Here is a 21,312-nt window from a genome sequence, read left to right on the forward strand (position 1 = left end):
CTGAAAGATCGAAAGCACCTCGCTAGGGGAGTGCCTCCAATGGATAAATTTATTAAATACGTCATAATCAGCTTTAAATTATAAACCCCGATGGGCACTCCTGCACAGTGCACAATATTACTTCTAGAAAAATATATAAAAATTATAAATGTGAAAAGGTTTGACTAATATAAGATAGCATTGATTTATTTAAGTAATAAAGTGACAGGAGTTGAATAAAAACTTAGGTAATAAAGTGACAGGAGTTGAATAAAAACTTAATTCTAGACGTTAAATTAGCAGCAAAACAGTTACGAATTTCTATTTGACCTCCGAAGGCCGCTAATAGTTTCGTGTATGAAAAATTTACTCGAAGACCAATCATTTACATAATTTAAATAATAAGTAAGACAATCTGGTTGATTGGTATCCAATTTTCTGAATCACAATAAGTTTCAGATAATTAACAAATATTAAAGTAAAGTGTCTTAATTGCAACTCTTGTGCTAGTTACCCTGGCACTGTAATTAATTAAAATGTTGGGCGTAAAAACTTGAATATCATAAAAATCACCACGTTGTTCTGTAATAGCCTCATTACAGAACAACATGGCTATCAGCTAGAAAAACGGGTGATACCGTTTTTCTGAGCTTCGCTTAAAATATAGTGTGATTTGTCTTAGAACCAGGTATTCGATTCAGTGTGTCTGTCATGTCAGTGATGTGGTATAAAGTGGGGGGGGTGTGCCCCCCCCCCCCCCCTATAAAGTGGTCGTAGTGGTATAAATAAATAGTTGGATGTCGTTTGCTCTACAATTCAAAGTCTCACCTCGTTTGTGACAGGTTGGTACAGTTGTCCAGGTTCCATCTGTTTGACACGAGACCTGCTCTGAGCCAATCAGAGAGAAGCCTGCTAGACACGTGACCATGACAACTGTATTCTCCACAGCACGCACTTCTTTACTCAGCAGTTGGGAGTTCTCCACGAGCAGCCCTTCACAAAACCGCACTGAGGTTGTTAGTTTTAATGAGGGAACTCAGAACCGCACTGAGGTTGTTAGTTTTAAATTATGAGGGAACACTGCTCTCTGCAGAAGTCAAGCAATTTTATGATCGATTTAAGCAATGTTGCTGTTTTATTTTTTACAAGGAACTTATACATACATACCACACTCATCTCTGTTATCGTTTATCTCTTTCCCCGGACCACAAACTGCACATGCTGTCATATCTTCAGATCTGTAGGTACCCTCTGAACAAGGCTCTGAAATTTAAATATTTTTAACAAACCTAGAATTTGTTAGTCCGAGCATCATTTCACAGAATCACTCATTTTTGATCAGATTCAAACAATATGTTCTGCGCTCCCAGATAGCTGATAACTTCTTTCCTTACCGCACAGAGTGTTTTGTTGGTTGGAGACAGTTCCTGGAGAACAAGGACTGCATTCTCCAGCTCCATCTTGTTCACTGATGTAGTTCTGTTCACATCTTGTACAGTCTGTTAGAGAAGAGTCCCGATATGTACCAGCTTGACATTTATCTGTGGGATCAATTAGATAATTTAATCTATATACTGAGATTAATGAATATTTAAGGAGCCTGGAATATACCTCTAGGACCTCAGGTACAAAATTGAAATGACTTGCACATTTTGAAATTCTTAACGGGATATCATTGCTCAGGAAAAAGATAACTTCTTTTCTTACCACACAAAGTGTTTTGTTGGTTGGAGATAGTTCCTGGAGAACAAGGACTGCATTCTCCAGCTCCACCTTGTTCACCGATGTAGTTCTGTTCACATCTTGTACAGTCTGTTTGAGAAAAGTCCCGATATGTACCAGCTTGACATTTATCTGTGGGATCAATTAGATAATTTAACCTATAATCTATATTATACTGCGATTAAACTTAAAAAACGTTCCAGAAACACATCTTTTGCACCACTTTTAAAAATGAAATCACTAGTGCACTTTGATTTTTAACAGGATATCATTGCTCAGGAAAAAGATAACTTCTTTTCTTACCACACAAAGTGTTTTGTTGGTTGGAGACAGTTCCCGGAGAACAAGGACTACATTCTCCAGCTCCACCTTGTTCACTGATGTAGTTCTGTTCACAGCTTGTACAGTCTGTCAGAGAAGAGTCCCGATATGTACCAGCTTGACATTTATCTGTGGGATCAATTAGATAATTTAACCTATAATCTATATTATACTGCGATTAAACTTAAAAAACGTTCCAGAAACACATCTTTTGCACCACTTTTAAAAATGAAATCACTAGTGCACTTTGATTTTTAACAGGATATCATTGCTCAGGAAAAAGATAACTTCTTTTCTTACCACACAGAGTGTTTTGTTGGTTGGAGACAGTTCCCGGAGAACAAGGACTACATTCTCCAGCTCCATCTTGTTCACTGATGTAGTTCTGTTCACAGCTTGTACAGTCTGTTAGAGAAGTCTCCCGATATGTACCAGCTTGACATTTATCTGGATGATAAACTGATTAATTCAATTTATATACTGCGATTAAATTTAATAAACGTTCAAGAAATACATCTTTTGCACCACTTGTAAAATTGAAATGACTTGCACATTTTGAAATTCTTAACGGGATATCATTGCTCAGGAAAAAGATAACTTCTTTTCTTACCACACAGAGTGTTTTGTTGGTTGGAGACAGTTCCCGGAGAACAAGGACTGCATTCTCCAGCTCCATCTTGTTCACTGATGTAGTTCTGTTCACAGCTTGTACAGTCTGTTAGAGAAGAGTCCCGATATGTACCCGCTTGACATTTATCTGTGGGATCAATTAGATAATTTAATCTATATACTGAGATTAACGAATATTTAAGGAACCTGGAATATACCTCTAGGACCCCAGGTAAAAAATTGAAATGACTACTGCGCCTCGATTTTTAACGGGAAACCATTGCTCCGGAAAAAGGATACTTGATTCCTTACCACACAGAGTGTTTTGTTGGTTGGAGACAGTTCCCGGAGAACAAGGACTACATTCTCCAGCTCCATCTTGTTCACTGATGTAGTTCTGTTCACATCTTGTACAGTCTGTTTGAGAAAAGTCCCGATATGAACCAGCTTGACATTTATCTGGGGGATTACCTGGTTAACTGACTTTACAATAATAATATGTAAACTACCATTTAAAATTGAATGTCAGTATCGTTTGTTTGATCCCCTGTTGATATAAACTCCCTCATATGGTACCGCGACAATCGACCCCCCGACAATTGACCCCCTATGTAATTACACTGGGGTCAATAGTCGCGAAATCTAGGGTTTAGTACGACAATTGACCCCCCAACAATTGACCCCCATGTAATTTCACTGGGGTCAATCGATCGGGTTAGGCCTTAGGGTCAGGATCAGGGTCAGGGTCAGAGTCCTGGGTCAGGGTCAAGGTCAGGTCAGGGTCAGGGTCAGGGTCAGGGTCAGGGTCAGGGTCAGGGTCAGGGTCAGGGTCAGGGTCAGGGTCAGGGTCAGGGTCAGGGTCAGGGTCAGGGTCAGGGTCAGGGTCAGGGTCAGGGTCAGGGTCAGGGTCAGGGTCAGGGTCAGGGTCAGGGTCAGGGTCAGGGTCAGGGTCAGGGTCAGGGTCAGGGTCAGGGTCAGGGTCAGGGTCAGGGTCAGGGTCAGGGTCAGGGTCAGGGTCAGGGTCAGGGTCAGGGTTAATTGTATTAAATTATATTGTCGGGGGGTCAATTGTCGCCCACCCGGTGCTTCTCTTGAAGAAGCACCTAGCAACTAGATACGGTGCTTCTCTTAAAGAAGCACTTAGCAACTAAATACGGTGCTTCTCTTAAAAAAGCACCTAGCAACTAGATACGGTGCTTCTCTTAAAAAAGCACCTAGCAATTAGTTATTAGATGCGGTGCTTCTCTTAAAATGCCCTTTTTGTTTACTAAGTCCGTAAGATCAACTTGCATCTCTCTCTCCAGACGAATTAAAGGATATCAAGATTTGAAGCTTATAAACTAATTATACTAATTATACTAATTATACTAATTATACTAATCATACTAATTGTACTAATTATACTAATTATACGACCAACTCACCTGGTGTGGGTGCTGGGTTGCTCTCACAGTTTCCACCGGGGCACGACGTGGCCTGGTCTCCCGCGCAACACAAACTGTCTCTCTGAATCACACTGCCGTCACATTGGGCACCCTGAGGCTCGTAGAACTTCTCCATGTTGGATTTACAACAGTACTGTCCGTTGTAGTAGACGTTGGGATAATCAGTAGGACAATGAATTACAACAACTTCCTCTTCCTCTGAAATATAAGCCTCATTATTATAATAATATAAATATTGTATAATAAAAAAATTAGGAAATCAAAATGTTCTATTATATACTACTGGACAATTGACACAGATTATTTGTCACGTCTTATAAATGTGGATAATGGCGGAGAGACGATACAAGTGTTGACTCGTGACAGTTTTGCTGCCTGTGTACGTTCCACCACAACTATTAGGTCAGAGTATACTCATCATAATATAAATATAGAAGCATTGTTAAAATATGAGTACTTAATTTTACCAAAACCCATAATCATGGGTAGAGTGGACCGCTGCCAGTGTCTCTGTTTCCCAAACAAAAGGAAATGATATTAATTTGATTGACCGTTCTCAAATGCAAAATGATACCGAGAATGAAATCGGTCGCTCGCTTTTTCCATTCATTCACGGCTTACGAATTGTAATAAGTTTCGATTGATTACATCAATCAGATGCTGTAAAAATCTCTTTGGGTTGCGTTCGGGTCGATACCTAGTATTTCGGGGTAAGGGTGGTAGTTATTACTTATTGAATTAGCTGAAGTTTATTGAATCTTTATTGCCGAGTACAGCTGCCTTTGGGTAGTTCTTCTTAATCTATTACAATTGTAAATGAATGGGAAAAGCGAGCTCGACCGATTTCATTCTCGGTATCATTTTGCATTTGAGAACGGTCAATCAAATTAATATCATTTCCTTTTGTTTGGGAAACAGAGACACTGGCAGCGGTCCACTCTACCCATGATTATGGGTTTTGGTAAAATATCATCTATTTTTGATTATAATGTCAGGGTACTTTATAAAGTCGAAATATAAACTGATATCTTCATTAATATTAATAAGGAGGAAGTTTCAACGATTTCGAAATTTTTCCTTTAAAAACATTTCCTTGTATTTAGGTAAGCATATCGGTCGATCACTGACTGAATATGCCACTTAATACTCATTCAAGTTGCCAGTTGGCATTAAATTCATATATAATGACATTAAACTGTCGTGGCAAAGCAGAATTTGTTGGAAATCACGAATGAGCAAAATTCTCACCTTTCGCACGTGCAAACTTTAAGCGGACGTTGCGTGCAATATTATATTCAATATTGAATCGGCGTACATTTTTGCATGTAATTGTTTTATATATAGTTTGATAAGCATGCAAAGTTTCAAAGTATTTCAAGAAGAACTGTAATCACAACGGCACTCTAAAGTTGACAGAAAATGACGAAAACAGCAATTTTCAGTGATTTTAGCAATTTTCTATCAATTTGGGCGTGTCCCCACGTGTGCAACTTTTCGATTTTCAACTTTAAAACTAGCCTAATGCACAATTTATACCTATAGGAAGCAGAACTGAGCTCCACAACCCAAGGCATGGCCCAACACCAGAGAATACTAAATCGCAAAATTGACGTTTTTATAAAATAATTCTTCAAAAAAGCACAAACTTCAATGACGAATATCTTTATGAAGGAGCAAGCTAGAAAAACTTTCCGGTAGATTTTCAGAATACTTGAACAATTATCTAGGGTAAAAATTTCCTCAGATTTTGAATACAATTACTTTTTAATGGTGGAAAATCATTTTTAAAAGTTATTACTTTGTCAAAAATCAAGTTTTAAAAACGGTTAACTTGATGACGTCATCAAGGGGTGTTCATGACGTCAAATAATTTGTTTATACAATGTAAACTAAAGTGTAAACAATTATTTTCAAGACCTGTGGTCGGAAATGGCTGTATCTTTTATACTTTTGAATCTATGGACAATTAAATACAGGCTACAATTGACTGTCAAAGCGTCTATCCCTGAATATATATATGTATCACGACAATCTGTCGTAAAACAGGGGTTCTAGAAAATCCATTTCCCGATGCTCCTGAAACCTGAAACTTTTTTTGCAGTCGATTTGGTCAACGTCTAGACGCCCTGAAAAATTTCAGATCTCTAACTCAATTTTAACATGGTTTTTAAGGCACCTGAATATGGCGATTTTGGGTTTTTTACCGAATTTCGTATAACAGTGCTGGCGAGTATTTTATGCAAATTTCTTAAAAATCTCAACATAACTATTTTTTATTCCTGTCATCTTTGACATCAAATTAGAATGTTTTGAACTAAAAATAAATCTGCTGAACGACTTCCGATGAGTCTTAATGCCTGAAAAACTCCTGCCGGAGGCGGCCGCCGCCTCCGGCCGGAGTGCACGAAAGAGGCTTGTAACGTGTACCAAAGGGGGTATAATAGTAAAGGGGGTATAATAGTAAAGGGGGTATAATAGTAAAGGGGGTACATAGCATACCCACAATAAATGCACCGGTCGTGCTTGCCAGCACTGTGATAGCAGTTATGAAACTATTCCACGTCTCTAATAGAAAATAATGTCTATCACAGTGCTGGCAAGCACGAGCGGTGTCTTTATTGGGGGTATACTATGTACCCCCTTTACTATTGTACCCCCTTTACTATTATACCCCCTTTACTATTATAACCCCTTTGGTACTCGTCGGAAGCCTCTTTCGTGCACGCGAAGCGTGCACTCCGGCCGGAGGCGGCGGCCGAAGGCCGCCGCCTCCGGCAAGAGTTTTTCAGGCATTAAGACTCATCGGAAGTCGTTCAGCAGATTTATTTTTAGTTCAAAACATTCTAATTTGATGTCAAAGATGACAGGAATAAAAAATAGTTATGTTGAGATTTTTAAGAAATTTGCATAAAATACTCGCCAGCACTGTTATACGAAATTCGGTAAAAAACCCAAAATCGCCATATTCAGGTGCCTTAAAAACCATGTTAAAATTGAGTTAGAGATCTGAAATTTTTCAGGGCGTCTAGACGTTGACCAAATCGACTGCAAAAAAAGTTTCAGGTTTCAGGAGCATCGGGAAATGGGTTTTCTAGAACCCCTGTTTTACGATAGATTGTCGTGATATATACATCACATGAGTGCTGGCAAGCACGACCGGTGCATTTATTGTGGGTATACTATGTACCCCATTTACTATTATACCCTCTTTACTATTATACCCCCTTTACTATTATACCCTCTTTGGTACACGTTACAAGCCTCTTTCGTGCACGCGAAGCGTGCACTCCGGCCGGAGGCGGCGGCCGAAGGCCGCCGCCTCCGGCAGGAGTTTTTCAGGCATTAAGACTCATCGGAAGTCGTTCAGCAGATTTAGTTTTAGTTCAAAACATTCTAATTTGATGTCAAAGATGACAGGAATAAAAAATAGTTATGTTGAGATTTTTAAGAAATTTGCATAAAATACTCGCCAGCACTGTTATACGAAATTCGGTAAAAAACCCAAAATCGCCATATTCAGGTGTCTTAAAAACCATGTTAAAATCGAGTTAGAGATCTGAAATTTTTCAGGGCGTCTAGACGTTGACCAAATCGACTGCAAAAAAAGTTTCAGGTTTCAGGAACATCGGGAAGTGGGTTTTCTAGAACCCCTGTTTTACGACAGATTGTCGTGATACATACATATTATACATATACATATATTCAGGGATAGACGCTTTGCCAGTCAATTATAGGCTACATTCAGGTGTCTGTAGATTTGTACCTATAAAAGATACAGCCATTTCCGACCACAGGTCTTGCAAATAATTGTTTACACTTTAGTTTACATTGTATAAAAAAATTATTTGACGTCATAAACACCCCTTGATGACGTCATCAAGTTAACCGTTTTTAAAACTTGATTTTTGACAAAGTAATAACTTTTAAAATTAATTTTAAACCATTAAGATGTAATTTTATTCAAAATCTGAGGAAATTTTCATCTTAGATAATTGTTCAAGCATTCTGAAAATCTACCGGAAAGTTTTTCTAGCTTGCTCCTTCATAAAGATATTCGTTATTGAAGTTTGTGCTTTTTTGAAGAATTATTTTATAAAAACGTCAATTTTGCGATTTAGTATTCTCTGGTGTTGGGCCATGCCTTGGGTTGTGGAGCTCATTTCTGCTTCTTATAGGTATAAATTGTGCATTAGGCTAGTTTTAAAGTTGAAAATCGAAAAGTTGCACACGTGGGGACACGCCCAAATTGAAAGAAAATTGCTAAAATCACTGAAAATTGCTGTTTTCGTCATTTTCTGTCAACTTTAGAGTGCCGTTGTGATTACAGTTCTTCTTGAAATACTTTGAAACTTTGCATGCTTATCAAGCTATATATAAAACAATTACATGCAAAAATTTACGGCGATTCAATATTGGATGCGCACGCAACGTCCGCTCAAAGTTTGCACGTGCGAAAGGTGAGAATTTTGCTCATTCGTGATTTCCAACAAATTCTGCTTTGCCACGACAGTTTAATGTCATTATACAGGGTGAGTTGAAAATAGTGTGTAGAATGTAAAAATCGATAACTTTTTTATGAAGGAGCAAATTTTGAAAGGTGAATTGCTATCAGTTTATAAACGTTACAAATTTCATTCTTGCCTCTCATTTGATTCTAACTCATAATTTGGTTGATTTTTGGCAGTTTTCCAAAAATTCGTAAATTCGTCCTAATGGGGTTCTCAAATCGCGTGCCCTGAAAATCGAGTCTAAAAATCTATCTCCTACTACATTTTTTGAGCAATCACCCTGAAACTTTCAGGATATGTTCTAGGGATCATTTAGAAGAGATGAGCCAGACAGAATTTTGAGAGAGACCTTTAAAAAAAATTTATTCGATTTTGAAAATCGTAGACCTCGAAAAACCATAAAAAAACGAGGTCCAAGATTTTAAAAATCGAATAAAAATTATTTGAAGGCCTATCTCAAAATTATGTCTGGCTCATCTCTTTTAAATGATCCCTAGAACATATCCTGAAAGTTTCAGGGTGATTGCTCAAAAACTGTAGGAGGAGATAGATTTTTAGACTCGATTTTCAGGGCACGCGATCAAAAATCGCTCGCGCAATACAATTATCATACACGCGCTGACCTTTGACCAGCATTAATTTCGGCTAGGAACAATATTTTTCCATGGGATCAAAAGCATCTGATAAATATTACTCCCCTCTATCAGAAACAACTTAAAAGTCGATTTTGAGAACATTTCCACGAAGACCTCCCCTGCCCCCTTAATACAGTCAAGTCGGCTATAGACAATTGTCTTACACGTTATCAACATGTCCTAGCTAATAAAGGACGATGGGTTGAGCAAATTATTAATTATTAAGTATTTTTATTGTATTATTATAATATTTATATATTTTCATTACCTAAATATGCAAAAATTAAGTGGAAATTTCATTTATCAAAAAAATTAGAGCCATTTACATTCTACACACTATTTTCAACTCACCCTGTATATGAATTTAATGCCAACTTGAATAAGTATTAAGTGGCATATTCAGTCAGTGATCGACCGATATGCTTCCCTAAACACAAGGATATGTTTTTAAAGGAAAAATGAAACTTCCTCCTTATTAATGAAGATATCAGTTTATATTTCGACTTTATAAAGTACCCTGACATTATAATCAAAAAGAGATGATATTTTACCAAAACCCATAATCATGGGTAGAGTGGACCGCTGCCAGTGTCTCTGTTTCCCAAACAAAAGGAAATGATATTAATTTGATTGACCGTTCTCAAATGCAAAATGATACCGAGAATGAAATCGGTCGAGCTCGCTTTTCCCATTCATTTACAATTGTAATAGATTAAGAAGAACTACCCAAAGGCAGCTGTACTCGGCAATGAAGATTCAATAAACTCCAGCTTGTTCAATAAGTAATAACTACCACCCTTGTCCCTTACCCCGAAATACTAGGTATCGACCCGAACGCAACATAAAGAGATTTTTACAGCATCTGATTGATGTAATCAATCGAAACTTATTTATTGTTTATACAATTCGTAAGCCGTGAATCAATGGGAAAAGCGAGCGACCGATTTCATTCTCGGTATCATTTTGCATTTGAGAACGGTCAATCAAATTAATATCATTTCCTTTTGTTTGGGAAAGAGAGACACTGGCAGCGGTCCACTCTACCCATGATTATGGGTTTTGGTAAAATATATATATATATACATATATTCAGGGATAGACGCTTTGCCAGTCAATTGTAGCCTGTATTTAAGTGTCCATAGATTCAAAAGTATAAAAGATACAGCCATTCCCGACCACAGATCTTGCAAATAATTGTTTATACTTTAGTTTACATTGTATAAAAAAATTATTTGACGTCATAAACACCCCTTGATGACGTCATCAAGCTAACCGTTTTTAAAACTTGATTTTTGACAAAGTAATAACTTTTAAAATTAATTTTAAACCATTAAGGAGTAATTTTATTCAAAATCTGAGTAAATTTTCATCTTAGATAATTGTTCAAGCATTCTGAAAATCTATCGGAAAGTTTTTCTAGCTTGCTCCTTCATAAAGATATTCGTCATTGAAGTTTGTGCTTTTTTGAAGAATTATTTTATAAAAACGTCAATTTTGCGATTTAGTATTCTCTGGTGTTGGGCCATGCCTTGGGTTGTGGAGCTCAGTTCTGCTTTCTATAGGTATAAATTATGCATTAGGCTAGTTTTAAAGTTGAAAATCGAAAATTTGCACACGTGGGGACACGCCCAAATTGATAGAAAATCGCTAAAATCACTTTAAATTGCTGTTTTCGTCATTTTCTGTCAACTTTAGAGTGCCGTTGTGATTACAGTTCTTCTTGAAATACTTTGAAACTTTGCATGCTTATCAAGCTATATATAAAACAATTACATGCAAAAATTTACGGCGATTCAATATTGGATGCGCACGCAACGTCCGCTCAAAGTTTGCACGTGCGAAAGGTGAGAATTTTGCTCATTCGTGATTTCCAACAAATTCTGCTTTGCCACGACAGTTTAATGTCATTATATATGAATTTAATGCCAACTTGAATGAGTATTAAGTGGCATATTCAGTCAGTGATCGACCGATATGCTTCCCTAAATACAAGGAAATGTTTTTAAAGGAAAAATTTCGAAATCGTTGAAACTTCCTCCTTATTAATGAAGATATCAGTTTATATTTCGACTTTATAAAGTACCCTGACATTATAATCAAAAAGAGATGATATTTTACCAAAACCCATAATCATGGGTAGAGTGGACCGCTGTCAGTGTCTCTCTTTCCCAAACAAAAGGAAATGATATTAATTTGATTGACCGTTCTCAAATGCAAAATGATACCGAGAATGAAATCGGTCGCTCGCTTTTCCCATTCATTTACAATTGTAATAGATTAAGAAGAACTACCCAAAGGCAGCTGTACTCGGCAATGAAGATTCAATAAACTTCAGCTTGTTCAATAAGTAATAACTACCACCCTTGTCCCTTACCCCAAAGAGATTGTTACAGCATCTGATTGATGTAATCAATCGAAACTTAATTATACAATTCGTAAGCCGTGAATGAATGGGAAAAGCGAGCGACCGATTTCATTCTCGGTATCATTTTGCATTTGAGAACGGTCAATCAAATTAATATCATTTCCTTTTGTTTGGGAAAGAGAGACACTGACAGCGGTCCACTCTACCCATGATTATGGGTTTTGGTAAAATTACTGTAAAGGTTTCGAGACTTCCGCTAAAAATACAAATTCCTACCAGGAGCACAGCTCATTTCACACATCTTTGACTTTGTTGATACTCCAGCACACGTGCTACCTCTGCAGGACGGGGTGGGGTTATTACAAGTTCTGGAGGTAGTTCGTGTTCCACTAGAATCACTCTCACTCGCACAGGAACAAGAGCTCCAATCTCTCCAGACAGACCAACCTCCGTTTACTGCTCCACCTGAATAGTCAATATTCATTAGGTTTGTAGGTTTATAACCTACCAGGACGCGCGCCGAGTTGGACTTGTTGACGGTCCTGAAAGTGCAGAAACAAATATTTTAGTTTTACGAGTATCACCCGTTAATCATTAAGTAAGTTACGAACTACTGACCCAAATTATTATTAAAACTATATAAGGTTGTGAATTACTGTCAGTAACAATTATCCTGCCCTTCTTACTGAAATTAGTTACGTTATCCAGTGGCGTAACGTTGCCTGTTGGCGCCCCCCCCCCCCCCCGAAAAAGCGCCCCCCTGTTGGCGCCCCCTCCCATTTTGGTGCCCCTCCTTAAAATTGAACAAATTAGGTGATTTTAGAGTATAACTATACAACGGTAAAATCTCTAAAAAAGTGTGTATCTAGAGCAAAACGCGCAGTTTTGCTAGTACTTTAGTTACGTTTTTGAAATTGTCCCACATTCAAACGACGATTTGGCTCCCCCCTAAGACGGCGCCCCCCTCCCCCCGCACAGCGGGGTCAGCGCGGCGGGGTCCTTCGTTACGCCACTGACGTTATCTATCAACTGACTGTATACCTACCTCATGACTACGTCACTTTGAGACGTGTCCGAACAACTGGTGTCGAACCATAATGATAATTATAATTTTAAAGATTGATTCGCGATTTGAAGTGTTAAAGTTTTCAAGGATTTAGAAACATGATGCAGTGGGTTGAAATTTAAAATTAATTCAATTAAAGAATTAATAATCGAACAAACTTACAGGAAGTTGATGAACGTCTTCTCGCTGACCCTCTAATATTTATATTAGGAGGTTTTTTAAAGCTCGAGCAGACCGAAACTGCCACAAAGAGGAATATCCAGGTTATGAATATGTTCATTTCTATCTAGCAGTTTCACATACTGATACAACTGCAGTGTAAATAAGTTAGCAAACTGTTAACTAGAACTGTTTTAAATAAATTAATAAAAGTACCTTCGCATTATAAAAGCGGTACGTACAAGTAAACTGTAATTCTTAATTTGGTAAGTAAAGGTTCCATCAATGATCAAAGCGAACCGAGTCTTATTAAATACTTTAGTCTTAGAGGCAGAGTCGGATCCAAATCCGGACAAAATTTGTCTATTTGGACATAGATAGCTAAAATCAAGCGTGGCTCAAAGTGCTGACTGTCCCCAAATTCTGGATAATCGACTGAGAAAATAGCAGCACATCGGGTTTCTCATGTCGAATGTTAAAAGCTAAGTCCAGTAACCAAGAGCTAGACTAAGAGCACAAGCTTAGGGGTGCAGGTGAAAGAGAACAATGGAAAGTGAAGAAAATCCTTGCTTCTGCTGCTCTCCTATTCTCTTCTATTGTTTTAAGATCCGTTATAGGATAAGAAGCAGCCCCAATAATCTCGTTCTTTATCTTGGGGGCGTCTAATGGGTACTTATACAGGGCATCTTGGAATGTTATAAAGAAGGTTTACTTCAATAGTAAACGTTGCAAGTGTATACAAATCGTTAGCTTCGCAAGTTTTCTGAATAATGAGTATGGATGAGAGAATATTAAGCTTTGTTCTGGACTCTGGGTCCCGGTGAGGGCTAGAATCACCGCCGCGCCAGTGCATATTAGTAACTAAACTCTGAAAATACTCGATCAGTAACAATATAAAATGGTAAAGGATACCTGATGGGTCATGGGAAGGGACGTTATTACTTCTAGAGACAGTTAGTACTTTAGTATTACCTGTTTTAGGGTTCAGATGTGAACTTGGAAGATAGCTGACAGTTTATTAGAGTGTCTATTACTCTACAGTTTGTAATCCAAAGTATAGCTCATTTTGTTGAGCTATACTACCTATTAAAGAATTAAAATATGTTCATTATGCATTAACATTTCGATTGCTGCGAGCACAAATTTGTGAAAAATTAAAGTCTGTCGGTAAAAATATTATTTTTCACCATAAGTTCTTCCTTAAACATGATTAAATAAAACTAATGGTAAGAACTAATGATAGAGAATAAGACTTTTATAAGCTCCCCGCGCGACGCGATCATACACTAGGCCAGGATGGCCCGATGGCGTTAACCCTTTCCCTACAAAAAATCTAGCCAGGCTAGCGCAGTTTAGCCAGGCTAAATAGGGTTTCTTAAGCTAGCTAAATATGAGGGTTGGCGCGCCGTAGCCAGGCTAAATATCTGTCTTAAGAATCCAGGATAAATAGCCATCTTATTTATGAGAGTTAAACTCGCCTAAAAATGACAGTTGGATGCACGTCGCGCCGCGCTTACTTTTGTCTTTAATATGGTAAAATTCATTCCTCGGTATATAAAATTGGTATCCGCGTGCTACATAAATCCGAGAAATTTTTTGTATAAAAAAAAAGGGGGACCCCCAACCCATGTAGCTGAGACACCTGACAGCAAGTAGACCGGATATATAGGAGTGGGTCTTGCTTCTGAACGGTGCATCAACTACCCGCCGAAGCGGTGGGTTGGGAGTCCCCCCTGGGATCATTTCGTCCGTAAAATACAATATAAAATGGCACAGTAAAATATCCGAGAATTTGTGAAAGTTTGACAGAACTTTAGGTCGACCGATGTTTTTAAGGGCTATTATTGTTTATTTTTATCATAAACTGTGTTGGATTTGCTCTGGTATGATAGGTGGCATATGTGCGGACATTATTTCCATCCAGTTGTGAAATATTTCCCGCAAATAATGAACATTGTTTCATAATACCCTGGACTGAGCTGAAATCGATTAATATTGATAAAAATTGCTATGGTGTATGGAGCAAGTAGTTCAGATCCTGGAAACATTTTGCACTTCGGAGTGGCTGGACATGTTAGTATACAACATGGCTCCCTACCAAGTCAGCCCAGACATGACTACTGACTCAATCTGGCTTGTGGGCCAGTCGCCGTTCAAATGGTAACTCGATTACAAAAACCGGACAGCATGAATACTTCCGGTTGTAAATCATATACAAGCCACTTTCCATTTGTTCATAACCTCTAACCTTAATACACAATTAAAATTCTTTGAGGGCATATCAACCAAACGTAACCAATGATAATAATACGACATTCCAACGAGCACCGCACTATGCTTTATATTAAGTTTCTGTAACATTATGACATACGATATTTTGTTGGGGAGGCGACTATCGTTGTGAAGTACTGTACTACTCACGAAGTACTGTAACGATGTTTTCAGCCCAAGAGTCAAGCTAAACTGACGGCTCCCAGATGGCGTATGCACATGTAGGTGAATCGGTCAGTTGGGCCGGTCTGATGAAGACTGAAGTCGTTGGTTGGGCTGTGATTGTATCTGCAAGCAGATATTTGAATTGACTAGATTTCCACTTGTAGCAATCCGGAAAATCATAGGCCGGCACAGTGCCTGGTATGATCCGCCAACCTAGTGAACCTCCGAGTTACATGCATGGTGCTTTACCAATTGAGCTATCAGCCCTAATAATACCAGACAGCCTAAATTCAGGTTTTAAACTACGTATTTTGTAGTACATTCTAGTTTCTGAAAACTCACTTTTCTTCATTGATTAAAATAACAATCAAATTGTATGAAATAATTTGAGGGCATTTCAACCAATCCGATGATAACAATACGACCACCAACTAGGCTTTCAGTTTCTGTAATATGACAGGATTTTTTATTGTATAAAAACCAATCCGATGATAATAATACGATAGTCTTGCTCGTTAAGAAGTTGATTTTAATTTAATGATTTTTAGTAGTTTGATATTTCGAAATGCTTACACGATAAACGCTTTTATATTTCAAAGTGAACCTTATATATAAAGAAGTATTACACAGAGTTTCGAATCTAAAATTGTCACAAACTTTAAATATTATACGTTCTGCAGATATCGCCAGTCTTATCATATGCCCTTGAAAATTGACTGATATCATAATATCCAATATGTAACTCGTTTTTTGTTTTCAAATAAGTCCTTCAGCAATCTTAGTATCATAATTCCAGCTGTCGGCTGCGACCACTCGTTAGGGGAAATCATGTTTCTCGGCTGCTACTCTTTAGAACTTCGTAGCCTGGATAAAAAGGTGGATTAATTATGGTTTATCTCTTTTTTTTCCATTCTTGATTGTTTAATATTCATAAAGTACAAAGGTGGATATTGAGGTTGACCCAGCGACCAATTAAATATGAAGGGCAAGAGGAAGCAAATTTAAGTAATATTAACAAACCAGGTGTTTCGCTGTCCTTGCTGTGCGAATTTATCTTGTCGACACAGCGGTTCGTGTCAAATTGACCAAATTTGTGAACGCTGAGGAAGAGAATTCGGGTTACAAATTTATACTTTTATAATAAGGTAAGGCAATTTATTAAGATACTAGTGTAACCCGGGATTTCACTGCCGTAGTTAAAAAGGGTAGGAGTAAGTAAACAAACAGACCGCAATGAGTAAAAGTAAATCATTAAAGTATTTAACTGCACGTTATTGAATAAATAAAGATGAATACATATTTTATACATGTAATTTATTCATGTGTCTGTATGGAACTTCGAAGAATGACAAATTGATATGAAAGTCTGGTTCTTTGCTGACACCTTTTCTCTTGTAGTAAATTTTTTAAACCGGAAAGTATATATAGGGGGAAGCCAAAGGGTATTTAGGGGTACTATATTATGGGGGATTTCCAAAATCCACTAAGGCATTCCCCAAAATACTCCAAAATTACTAAAATACCACCTGTGCCTAGTATGTATTTTTACTGTTTACAGATGCTATTCTATGGCGTTATACACTATATATAGAGAATGAGGCATAATTTCAAAGTCCTGAGACATTAGGTTGTTGAATTATGTGGCCGCACCTATTTGCGCTCTCGCGATTAGCAATTACAGCACTGCACTTTATACAAGATATCTCGGCTTCCAAAGGAGCTAAATGCTCAACTATCGAACATTGCATAACTGAATCCATTATAAGACACTGGTGTTTCGATCTCGATAACCTGTGAACAAGACATATCTGTCTTACAAAACAACTTGAACAGTGTCATAAAATGGTCTGAACGAAAAATGTGGCACTACACAAAGACAAGTTTGAGTATATGTGTCACAGACACAATCTCGACGCAGTGCTCTCGTCAAACTTCCTTTTGTTAGTGAATTGTACCAGTACTCGGTAGCCAAAGACAAGTCACTCGCACCTGTAGGCCAACTAAGAGACCTCGGGGTTCTCGTCTCCAACGATCAATCTTGGCAACCCCACGGCCCACCATAGCAAACAAGGCTCGACAAAAAACTGCCTGGGTTTTCATTGTCTTTCAAACCAGATCACCAGTTATAATGCTTCAGCTCATGCTTTACAAGTCGATGGTTCGTAGACCGTAGTCTACTGGAATACTTTGACATTACGCTCTACCCAATTTAAGGGGACAGGGGGTCTTTATGAAATTTCTCTCGAAATTGATTTTATAGTTGTTTTTGATAGAGGGGAGTGATATCTACTAGTTGTTTTTGGTCCCATGGAAAAATGTTGTTCCTAGCCGAAATTAACGCCGGTCAAAGGTCAGCGCTCATGTGTAATTGTATTGCGCGAGCGATTTTCAATCACGCGCCCTGAAAATCGCGTTTAAAAATCCATCTTCTCCTACATTTTTTGAGCAATCACCTTGAAACTTTCAGGGTATGTTCTAAGGACTATTCAAAAACTTCTGGTCTATCAGAATGTTAAGATAGGCCTTAGAAAAGTTTTTATTCGATTTTGAAAATCTTGGACCTCGTTTTTTGACGATTTTTCCAGGTCCAAGATTTTCAAAATCGAATAAAAACTTTTATAAGGCCTATCTTAAAATTCTGATAGACCAGAAGTTTCTAAATGGTCCTTAGAACATACCCTGAAAGTTTCAAGGTGATTGCTCAAAAAATGTAGGAGAACATAGATTTTTTTTGTATTATAATAATGAATGAATAAATTACATTCAATTTCAGCAATGGCCAATTGGCTGACTATAAGGTCGCCTGAACAAACAATTTTTTTAAATAGTCAAGTGATCCTAAAGCATAGCACAAATGTGTAATAAGTTAAAAGATTAAAAACTGATTCATGTGATGCATTACGCAGAGCACAGATAAAAAAAGATAGATTTTTAGACTCGATTTTCAGGGTGCGCGATTGAAAATCGCTCGTGCAATACAATTACACATGAGCGCTGACCTTTGGCCGGCGATAATTTCGGCTAGGAACAAAATTTTTCCATGGGACTAAAAACAACTAGTAGATATCACTCCCCTCTATCAGAAACAACTATAAAATCAATTTCGAGAGAAATTTCATAAAGACCCCCCTGCCCCCTTAATATGATCATTTTGAAAATTTAAATGTCCAAGTTGAGCATTTAGCTTCTTCACAAGCAGAGATATACTGTATTGTAAAGTGCTGTAGTTGCTAATCACGAGAGCGCAAATAGGTGCAGCTCACAACTCAACATTCTAAAGGATTCTAAAAATTGGATGATGTTTTTAGATGGTGGGAAAAACTCAATGAAACTGGGCCAATGTTGGGCTATTATCCCAAGGCAGCCAAGACATGGCTCATTGTTAAAACCACATTGCAAAGAGAAAGCTGAAAAAATGTTCCCAAATATACAGGTATCTGAGGTTGGGCACAGATATCTTGGATCATTCATTGGAACTGAGCTGAGGAGGGGACAAAATCATTTGTGGAGAGAAAAGTCGATGAATGGAATAACGACATTAAAGATCTAGCAGATATTGCTAAAAGGGAACCTCAGGCAGCTTATTCTGCATTCAACTATGGGTTATCTTAAAGATGGAATTATGTATGCCGAACAACACCTGGCATCAGTCAACACCTTAAAAGACTAGAATACAAAATTTAAGAATACTTTAAACCAGCAATATTGGATAGATCTTTTGGAACCGACGAAACTAGCAGAAAACTCTTTGCATTACCAGTCAAAGAAGGAGGTCTCGGTATATATGACCTAAGTTTGATGTCTGACCTAGAGTACAAGTACTCATGCCAAGTAACATCAGATCTTACAGAAGCAATATACAAACAAAACCCAAATTTTTAATAACTATAAGTCATAAGCATTTTCAACTGAAGCATCCAGCAAAATGGACTGAAACTGGTTTGTGTAAACAAAATCAATTAAGGCATTCCCTATAATACCCCTTGGCTTCCCCGATAGTTCTAACCATATGTTCTAACCATATTATATGTTCTAACATAATTATCTGAATGACAAACCTTAATTGACTTCATCTTTTAATCAGAATATTCCACCTTTTTTCTGCTGTTGACACTCTTGCCTGACACATGTCACTTTGTGTCTAGAGCTCCTTGTCCCTAAAGGAATTTTGTTGACCAAGACAGTTAAAGTTAAATACGAATTTCTGGAATCTAAAATCAAAATATATTCACAGATAATTTTTTTAAATAATCACAAGTAGGCAGTTGTTAAGTAATACCTTTATCAAGCTGTGAATGCTCATCTCCCTCTTAACACTCCTCAGCATCTTTGTAAACTCTTCCCACCTGAACGAAAATTTGAAAAGAAAAGCTTCTTACCCGAGGAGTAGTTTAAGCCCCTTTTTACAATATTTGTGTGTTTCCTTCGAAAACAAAGTGGTCCAAGATGAATCATAATGGTATTAACAGTTGCACAAGTTAAAATATGTGGATTAGATTGGATTAACAATCAAAGTGAGATTTTGCTTTAATGTACTTCCCAAAAAGGTTCCCATCAGTAAAGCTGTAAGTTAATTTAAATATTCAAATCAAATCCATGATCAAACAACAAAAATACCTTTATTTAGTAGAGCCAATGCGTGACTTTAGTGGTGGATCACACTGTAAACGAAGGTTCTTTACAAAAAATCCGATAGAAATAATCCTTGGCCTTGGCTGACATTGCAAAACTAAACAAGAAATTAAAACTTGTAAGGTAACTGCTAATGCTACGTACTAGCAAGAAAACAACAATTTCAAGAAAAATTCTGAGCGAGTCTGAACTAAACAAAACAAACCCCGCTGGTCAATACATAGGAGGGTGACAGACAATAAATGCAGCAAACAATCTAATATATATGGCGTGAAGATTGGCGCTCGATTCATAAGTGATTCAAAATTTAAAATTAATTGGGGAGCCGCGCGCAAGAATTAAATATAAAGTTAAAATTCATAAATATGAATTTAGTTGTATTCATAAGTCATTTGAAAATGTTTCAGAAATAAAATAAAGCAAATAAACAACAATCCTGTACTTAACAAATACAACTGAATTTTAAAAACCAAACTTTACTTTTAATTTTTGAGCTTGCAGCGTGGCTTATTTTATTTACTATGTTGAAAGTGCTATAATATTATAATCATGCTTAAGAATTTAAATTTTAAAATGAACCGCGTTTACGGTATGAATTATTTTAAAGTATTATGACAAAAATAAAATTAAACAGTTAATTAAAACCAATTTCATACTATTAACTAGTGTGGTTGGTTTTATCCGATTTTTTTAGATTTTTATGGAGGTTGTACCATTGTAAAACTTACATTGTGACAGTATAGATGGCGAAATATTTTTGAAAATGGTCCTAACACAGCTTTGATACTAACAATAACATTGGGTGAATAGATTGGGTGAACAAACTATGAAGCAGGCAATTATATGTGCTCATCCATCATTCTGCATATGTAAGCTCAGTAGTTTAATTGCTGATTCATACTCAATGGTGAATCGATAGAATTCATGTGTCGGAGATCTCGTGAGAACACCTTTTAATAATTATAGCCCTCAGGATCGCATTATCCTGATCCGGCCGTAATGTGTATTGAGGTATGCACTAATTGTAGTGGTGAACGGTTGCAGCTCAGGCTATGTTTCAGTATAACTATATATCAGAGATCGCAGTATATTTACATTCTACTCGGATTGCAGATTGAAATATTTTCCTGTTGGAACCATGACACATGCAGGGGAATACCAAAATATTATTTGTAGTTGTACAACTAATATGATCAATAATTAATAACGGCAACGCTAATTTGTCCTTATTGGACTTTATTTTTACGGACATAAGTTAATAGTTGCTGCAAATGCCAAATGCGTTCATTTTAATGTCCGTTCATTTTAATTTTAATATCCGTTCGAATATTGGCGGACGTTTTAAATTGTAATTAAATAGACCATTGAGCGGTCGCGTTTATTTTAATGTCCGCTCAAAATTATTCCCGTTCACATTATTTCCGGTTGCAGTACG

The 21,312-nt window shown here is 37.2% G+C and overlaps 1 protein-coding gene and 1 long non-coding RNA gene across 2 annotated transcripts; both read right to left on the reverse strand.

Annotated features, from left to right (window-relative positions):
• Positions 1-1,132: 1,132 nt before the first annotated feature.
• LOC134812450 (laminin subunit gamma-3-like) lies at positions 1,133-12,068 on the reverse strand. The gene is made up of 9 exons (XM_063819874.1): positions 12,032-12,068; positions 4,056-4,274; positions 2,944-3,090; positions 2,633-2,779; positions 2,323-2,469; positions 2,005-2,151; positions 1,687-1,833; positions 1,374-1,520; positions 1,133-1,242 (listed from the first exon to the last, which is right to left on the reverse strand). The coding sequence occupies exons 1-9, from the start codon at positions 12,066-12,068 to the stop codon at positions 1,133-1,135; spliced, it is 1,248 nt and encodes a 415-aa protein (XP_063675944.1).
• Positions 12,069-15,839: 3,771 nt separating this feature from the next.
• LOC134812480 (uncharacterized) lies at positions 15,840-20,068 on the reverse strand. The gene is made up of 5 exons (XR_010159921.1): positions 19,863-20,068; positions 19,525-19,591; positions 19,304-19,402; positions 16,266-16,345; positions 15,840-16,109 (listed from the first exon to the last, which is right to left on the reverse strand). It is a non-coding gene; the product is annotated as an uncharacterized LOC134812480 (long non-coding RNA).
• Positions 20,069-21,312: the final 1,244 nt, after the last annotated feature.

The sequence above is a fragment of the Bolinopsis microptera genome, chromosome 3, assembly GCF_026151205.1.
Source record: "Bolinopsis microptera isolate Bmic1 chromosome 3, MBARI_Bmic_1.0, whole genome shotgun sequence".
NCBI classification, from domain to species: Eukaryota; Metazoa; Ctenophora; class Tentaculata; order Lobata; family Bolinopsidae; genus Bolinopsis; species Bolinopsis microptera.